The 8222-nt window shown below is 46.0% G+C and overlaps 1 protein-coding gene across 1 annotated transcript in view; it reads right to left on the reverse strand.

Annotated features, from left to right (window-relative positions):
- The window catches only part of GNAI1 (G protein subunit alpha i1), an 81800-nt gene extending 73936 nt beyond the window's left edge, over nucleotides 1-7864 (reverse strand). Inside the window, exon 1 of the mRNA XM_026006108.2 lies at nucleotides 7609-7864. Coding sequence (XP_025861893.1) covers nucleotides 7609-7726 — 118 coding nt within the window. The 5' untranslated portion in view covers nucleotides 7727-7864. The remainder of the gene's footprint in view (nucleotides 1-7608) is intronic.
- Between the last annotated feature and the right edge of the window lie 358 nt (nucleotides 7865-8222).

Raw genomic sequence — 8222 nt, forward strand, 5'->3', positions numbered from 1 at the left:
GTATTTATCGTAACAGCTTATATTTATTAAGAACTTCTGTGCCATGTATTATTCTCAGCACTCTGGAGGTATTGGCTTACTTTGTCCCCCAGTCCTACAAGGTAGGTACATTTATTATCTGGAATTTATGGAAAAGAAAATTAAAGCTTAAAGAATTAGGATAACTTGCCCAAGTTCTCAAGGAAAACATTTTCCTGCCAGAGTTCTAGGTCAACCGTCTTTTCCTGTGCAGCAAGTCTCTGGACAGAGCTAAACAAACCCTGGAGGGCTAAAATTCCTTATATGTGGAAAATGTAAGAAAACGAAGCTATAGAGAGCAAAGTCTCTTCTAGATTACAAGTTTCTATATAATACAGAGTGTACAGCCAGCCAGGATCAAAAAATAAGCCCAGAAATGCACGGAAATAGACAGATTTATAACCACAGTAATTTCTGAAAGGTATGTGACATCCACCCTCGTCTCTGATCAACAATGAAGACCCCAAGGTTAAAGCTTACCTCCCTACCTCCCCTCACAGCTATTACTATACCATGTCTTCCCTATGTCGCCATTATGAGGAATTATTTTTAGGTACATATTTTATTTCCCTATGTAAATCATAAAGTCTCCTAAGGATCTGGTAAACCTAAGGTGTAACTCAAAACCAAAAAATATACAACGCCCTTTGCAAATGCCATCAATGATCATTCTTGCCACTTAAGGATAGGCAAGACATAAAGAATACACTGTGGTCAGTTTCTGAGCACCCTACTGGCTCCAGAAAGCCAAAGTTACAACCTTACTGTCCCGCTGTGATAGATATGATGGTGAGCATACATGCGATGCCACCTTGAATGACTGTATGCAGTTTAAGAAAGCACTCAAATAACATGGGAAATAGCAGTACAACAATCCTGTTGAAAACAAAGTGTCTGGAATACACAAATATAGAAATCACGTTTCACTCTACACCTAACATACCCACAGTCATATCTTTCTGACCATGCAACAATAATTAAGTACCCTAAATTAATTTCAGTTTATAGAAGATAGTAATAATATAGTAGGTATTACTTACTCTAACCAGCAAGATATAAAAGAAATAAATGAGAATACACTGGGCCAAAACTCATTAAAATTACTCAAGGCACAAGAAAAAATGTACCAACGTTTTCACTTTAAAAGACTATTAGTTAAAATCAATGTTCAATAATTTACCTAGTCAGTCATTTAAACAACATTTATGGAAGGACTACTCTGTGCCTTTAGATGATAAACAAGTCGAACTGGATTCCTGCTCTGAGGAAGCCAGCCCCACAGAGAGGCACAACAGACAATAAAAAAGTAAATGCACAAGATGATTTCAAAATGGTATAATTAGGAAGGGAGAGGAAGGAAGACAAATTTAGACTGGAAGGTCAGGAAAAACTTCACTGAGGCGGAGGCAAACAAAAATAAAAGTCTTATTTTTTAACACTTATGTCTGGAATGAAATACCATGGGTTCAACATGAAGCACTAGAAACTGGTGATTTTGCTTTTACCACGAGAGTCACAGGCAAAGGACTGAAGAAAATGAAATTATAATCATTCTGCATGCTCTAAAGTTATACATGACATATCAAGGAGGATATCAGGAAGTGGGGTGCTGCAGCAAAAAAAAAAAACACTAAAAATGCAGAAATGGGTTTGGAATCAGCTACCAGGCAGAGGCTGAAGTCTTGAGGAGCGTGGTAGCAAGAGCCTGTACTGCCCCAATGTGCTAGTGGAACTACAGATGCCAACTCCCATGTGAATATGTATTAGAGAAAACCTACATGGAGATCCCAGGAAACCTACATGGAGATGCCAGGAAACCTACATGGAGATGCCAGGAAACCTACATCAAGATCCCAGGAAACAGGCTGCCGCCGGACACATGGACTCTAACTGTGCTGCTGGCGAGGACGTGGCTGCAAAGGAGAACGGGATGTGCTCAACTAGCAGAAAGGGATCCTTGCTGCCTAGTGGCAGAGAGCCCAAGTGAATTTCGTCCCGCAGGTGGGAGAACAGAGCGTGAGCTCAGGACTGGGATATCAGAGGAGAAGACTCCCAAGCAAACCCTTGGAAGGTCCAGGCTGTTTCCTTCCTTGTCGGTTACAGCAAAACGGGACAGGAAGCAAAGAGAAATTAAGAGACTCCAAAATGACAGAATGCTGTTAGGTCACAATAATTCTAGAGGCAAGAAACCAGCTGATAGAATTACTCAGCTGCAAACGTGCTACCTTCCCTGACGAAGGAAGGGCGGAGCGGAGCACCCAGAAGGCAGAGCTGGGTCACAGGCTTACCCCCAGGCCTTGAAACCTAAGTTTGCAAAGTGCAGAGGACCGGACAACTCCCTTTTTTTTTTTTTGTTCTACTTTCTTTTTGAACAGGCGTATCTATCTTATTAGAGGAGCAGAGGACAGGTTCTCAAGTTTCACTGGTTCACAGGTAGAGATGCGTTTTGGCCCAGGCTGGCCCAGCCCCAGAAGCCCACGCAAACTGAGGTGCAGGAGATCCTGGGCACCGCTGATGCTGTACTGGGTGGAGACTGTGGGAGATGCTGGGATTCGGTAAATGCATTTTACATAAATCTTTGGCAGCCAGAGGGCAGACTGTGGGAGGCAGGATAATAGCTCCCAAAGATGCCCATGTCCCAATCCCTGGAACCTGCGAACACGTCACCCTACGTGGCAAAAGGAACTGCGGAGATGTGATTAAGGCAAGTCTCCCGAGGTGAGGTAGGTAGGTGGCCGGAATCATCCAGGGGGACCCAATGTAATCACAGGGTCCTCGTAAGTAAAAGGAGGCAACACAGGAGCAATGCATTGGGAGAAAGCCTCTACCAGCCATGGCTGGTTCTGCAGATGGAGAAAGGTCCCCATGAGCCAATGAAAGCAGACAGCGTCTAGCCAGAGGATGGGAAAGGCAAAGAAAAAGATTCTCCTGTGAGCTCTCCGAGCAAATGAGTCCTGCGGACATCCTGATCCTAGCCTGATGAAACCTGGCCTTCCGACCTCCAGGAATGTACACTTAATACGTTATACTTTGTTTTAAGCCACTAAATTTATGGAATGAACATTCACTTTAAAACTAATTTTGCCCTATTTCTGCTAAGATTTTTTAATTAGCATTTAACACGTTATAACAGGAGCCAGTCTATGCACTACAAGATTAGGCACTGTTGACCTTAGTTCATTCGGCTCAAATGCCATCTGGGATCTCAGCTTCACCAATGTCACGCTGTGGGAAGTCACACATTGGGTAACTGGATGCCAGAACATGTGACCAAGAAATATGTGACCTAGAAGTGCAACAAATACATCCAGGTCCTCCCATGGGAATTTGTGGTCACTTAAACTTTCCAAGGCTGAGGCACACATAACAAAAACTTTAAGATCGTGGTTGGATGTTCACCTTTTGTTTAAAAAATTACAGCAATCTTTCTCAGGTTTAAATAGCATCTCCCACTAAATCCTGTAAGGTAGGCATCGTATTTCCAAACATCTTCAACTAAATTCTCTAACACAGGCATTATACTTCCTATCATGGATACATTTAACAAGACTCATGCTCTTTACTTATGGCTAAAAGAGGCCAAAAATAAAGGTCACAAAATGAGAGCTGTACAAAAGAAAAATTTTAAGGAATGACACTACAACTGCAACTTAGCAGACTTTCCCCCACTGAATATCCACTGTCATCTTCTCTAACAAATAATACAACTCGGAAAAAGTTCTCACAAAAATCGGAAACAATTCTTAAACCAATATGCTTTTAGATACCACGTGCTTCTTTTGGTCATCACATACTGTTAACATTCCTTTTTGGTTTACTTTGTTTGGCTGGGTAATTATTCCCATCAATACTGAAAATGGCAAAGTATATGGTTTATATTCTAGGGGAAGTCCTAATTCTATACAAGGTATTAACATAATTAGGAATTAATTAAGCACAGGACAAAGTAGATGGCTGTTAGGGATGGATATAAATACAACTTAGAATGATCCTGCCCCTGAAGTGCTCACACCAGTCAGAGAAACAGGCAGGGCACAGGGCTAAACAACACTAGAAACCAGAGTGCAATATGCTTCTCCATATGCCAACCGCTCCTATCTGGAGGAGGAGGGTACCCTAAGGAAAAGAGCATAAGGAGGCAGGGAAACGAGGCCTGGAAGAAAGTTTTTATTGTGCAGGCAATGGAGAAGTCAACAAAGGTTTCTGAGCAAGGAATGAGGATGATAGGAAGGGTAGGCTAGATGCAAAAGACAGAAGCAGGGAAGTCTTCTGGAATTAGCCTGCTTGAGACATCGGAGAACTTGAAACTGCAAATTTTAAGAATGCGAAACAGAAGATACAGAAAAATCAGCCCTTTCAAAAGACACTATAACACCACCTGTAGTGCCCACATTGTAATTGTTAATATTAAGGTAGGGGAGTGAGAGAGAAGCATAGAACCCACGTTCAAATACCAGGTCCATTTATTCAAGGAAATAGACTTTCTGACATCTAAGACCCTGAGCCAATGCTAAGGAAATAGCTAAAGCAATGCGAAATCCAAACTCCTGCAATGCCAGAATTTCCCAACTAAGGAAGTCACAGGGCAAGTTTAAAGGAAACAAAAAAGATTAATGATGTAGCTTCTCGAAGAGCTGGTTGCTGGCTCCAATGGAAAAATAATTACCAAGCAGAAGAGATCTTATCCCTCACCTAATTTTCACTCAACCTACAATATTTAAAACAAACCACAGAAAGAGATAAGGTGTGGGCTTTGTGAGGATAGCGGAGTACAGAGGACAGTGAGGTGGACTAAAGGAGATTTAAAACAATTTTAGAGTAGAATGATTTATGAAGAATGAATGAATGTTTTATTTCTGTATAATCTAACCCTTTACATCTTTGAAAATCATACCAATATTTAAGAAATACCCCTATGTGCAATATAGTCCCACTGAAAACACAGCCAAAACCTAATGATGTAGCCGTTAAAACAATGAGAGACCATAACATCCTCAAAGGTATGACAATAAGAAATGTGTTCCCCTCAGGCAATTGGCCATCTCTAATGGAAAGAAACGGTCATTATAAAAATAAGTTTTTCTATTTAGGATTATCATTCCCATACCAATGCCTGAAAACTAAACCTAAAGACTTGAACCACTCAAACCCTGACCTAATTTCCTTTAGGTCAATGATTAGACTAAGTCCCTCTTTTTGAAGGCCTAATTCACTGCTCCTAACATGGATAGTAAAATATATGATTTTTTTTAAAATTAATTATAATAGACAGCCAGTACCATTTTTTTTTTTTTACTAATAATGTGCATCTCATACCTGAATCTCTCAACCCAGATCCCAGATGTCTAAAAGACGATACATATATGCCTCAAGAAAAAAAAATGCAGGGACGCCTGAGAGGATCAGCGGTTACAGCGTGATCCCTGGGTCCTGGGCTCAGGACGTGATCCCGGGGTCCTGGGATGAGTCCCACATCGGGCTCCCTGCAGGGAGGAGCCTGCTTCTCCCTCTGCCTCTGTCTCTGCCTCTCTGTGTCTCTCATGAATAAATAAATGAAATCTTTTTAAAAAATGCAATATAATGAACTATTTACTGTACTATCTTAAATATACTTTGGATGCTTTTTGCCTTAAATGGAATTCATGTAATGAAAAACACTAAAATAATTAAGAGGAAGATGACCTGATATAAATGGAAGTGACAATGTTTATAGATCACCTAGAAAACCATTTTCTATTTCTATTTGATTCAGTTGTGTTTTATATGGGACGATTTCATCGAGCTACTTACACATTTGACTTTAAACATCCAAAAAAGAACCGAAGGTCAAAACTTCACTGCTAAAGACAAATTAGGAAAAAAAAATGTTTTGAAACATTCCAAGAGTAACATTTATGAAATAACCCAGCATTTTGTTTATAGGAACTAGAGTGCTGGGACCCTGGGCAAAAGGGTAGAGTAGGAGTAAAATAAGGAGTAAGGAGGAGAGCTGGGCCAACAAGACAGGGGTGCAAAGGATTTCTACAGAGAGAGGAGATGCAAGGGGAAAAGCAAAACACTAGAGAAAACATAGCTGATGGAATCCAGTTACCTAAAAAAAAATTTTAAAAATCATTCTGAAATCTAACATTGCTGGTATAGAAAAACAAAAATCTCATAATGTCTTCTGAACATCATGACTCTTCTACACCCTCCTCCTCACTCTCACTATAGCTGGTTGTAGAGGTGCAACTTTTAACTTCCACCGCACCCATTGAGCTATTCTTGTCAATGTAGGCGCTCATCAGAGGTTACTTTTTACCCCCAGGGGACTCTCCCGACTATCTGGAGACATCTTCAAGGATCAAAGGTTGAGGGCGGGCGCTGCTACTGGAATCCCGTGGGCAGATGCCAGAGAACACCATGGATGCTACACATCCCACAGCCTACAAGACAGCCTGCCCAACAAAGAACCACCCAGCCTAAGACGCCCATGGAGCTAACGTTGAGAAACACCGGCCTCTTCCAAACAGAAGCAAACACCAACTCCTCTGACTTTCATCCCAGCCCATCTCTTTCCAACAGGCATCTAATGAAAGCATCAAAGGACAGCAGGGGACTCCTTTTCCAATGGCTCTGAACATGGTGGATGGCTGGCTCAAAACTGGACTCACAGGGAAGTCCACGGAAAGAACGTATCAGAGCAGGAGTACAGAAACCGCAGGGAGGGAACTTTGGGGTCTTCCTTTTGTTTCCTTTATGTCTCAAGCACATTCCCAGCACAAGGGGACCACCTACCTGTTTCCCTGTCAAGGTGTGTGTCTCCTATGCTCCATACACTGAAAATACACTGACCTCCGCCAAATATGGTATTTCTTGTTAACATAAAAACTTAGGTAAACAGCGCTAACTGAGAAAGATCTATACTGGGGACAAGGGTGAAGAAAACCAAGCAGGTCTTTAAGATGCAAAGTTATTTCACAGCTTGCTGGCAGAATGACTCAGATCATTATTACTTTTAGTCATGCCAAGTTTGCTGCTTCTAAGCCTACTAGTAATGGAGAAGAAAAAAAAAAAAAACCCACCATTTTTTCCTGCAGTCATTAAACCAATGAGACAGGAGCTTACTGAAAACAGGTTTGTGCAATATTTCTTTTATTATGGCTGGTGTAAAGCAGAAGCAGTCGCTGCTGGGGCAGATGAAGGTTCTGAGAAACCTTGCACCTGCCTAAGTAGCCGTAGGGTGCATGTGAGCTGGGGGGGGGGGGGGCAGGGAACAAAAGAAACCCCAAGTCAGATCCACAAATCCTACGCTGTGGGCATTTTCCTAATGCATCCTCCCGGCAAAACCCCGGCTTACTCTTTTTTGTTTTTTGGCTCTTTCCGAAAGCCGGAGCAGAGCTCCGCAGCGCGCGTCTCCGGGACGCCAGCCCCGGGCACCCGCAGCAGCCCGGCCCGGGGAGGGCACTCGGGCCCCGCAGGACGCGCCCGGGCCCGCGCGGCGCAGGTCGGGGTCGGGGTCGGGGCCGGGGCCGGGGTCCGGGCGGGGTCCGGGGTCCCGAGGTCCCGAGGTCCCGGGGCCCCGGGGCGGGTCCCGCCCGCCGCGCTCACCGAGCAGCAGCAGCTTGACCTCGCGCGCCGCCTTCTCGCCGTCCTCCCGCAGGTTGCGGTCGATCATCTTGCTGCGCTCCACCGCCGCCTTGTCCTCGGCGCTCAGCGTGCAGCCCATGGTGCCGCCGCCGCCGCCGCCGCTCCTCCGGCTCCCGGGCCGGCGCCCCAGCGAGCTGCCCCCGCCCCGCCGCCCGCCGTCCGCTCCCGCTCCCGCAGCGCCGCGCCAACTCCCGCTGCCCCGCGCGAGCCCCGCCGCCCGCCGCCGCCGCCGCCAGCGCCCGAGCCCAGCCCGAGCCCAGCCCAGCCCAGCCCCAGCCCCGCGTCCGCGCCGCCGCGGCCCCGCCCCCCGCGCCCCCGCCCCGCCCCGCCCCCCGCGACCACTCCCGGGCGCGCTCCCGCGCACGTGCCCCGGACAGCGCCCCTCGCACGGGCGCGCGCCCCCCACCCCCCCACCCCCCCCACCCCCTCTACCCCCGGGCCGGAGCCGACCTGCCCCCGGGCGGCCGCGGGCGGCGCCGAAGTTGGGAGCCGGGGAAAGGCCGCCCGGGCGTGGGAGCCTGCGCCGCCGCCGCGCGGGGCCCGGGGTAAGGGGCTGCCGGCCTGGGGGGTGTGGA

Source organism: Vulpes vulpes, chromosome 5 (genome assembly GCF_048418805.1).
Source record: "Vulpes vulpes isolate BD-2025 chromosome 5, VulVul3, whole genome shotgun sequence".
Taxonomy (NCBI): Eukaryota; Metazoa; Chordata; class Mammalia; order Carnivora; family Canidae; genus Vulpes; species Vulpes vulpes.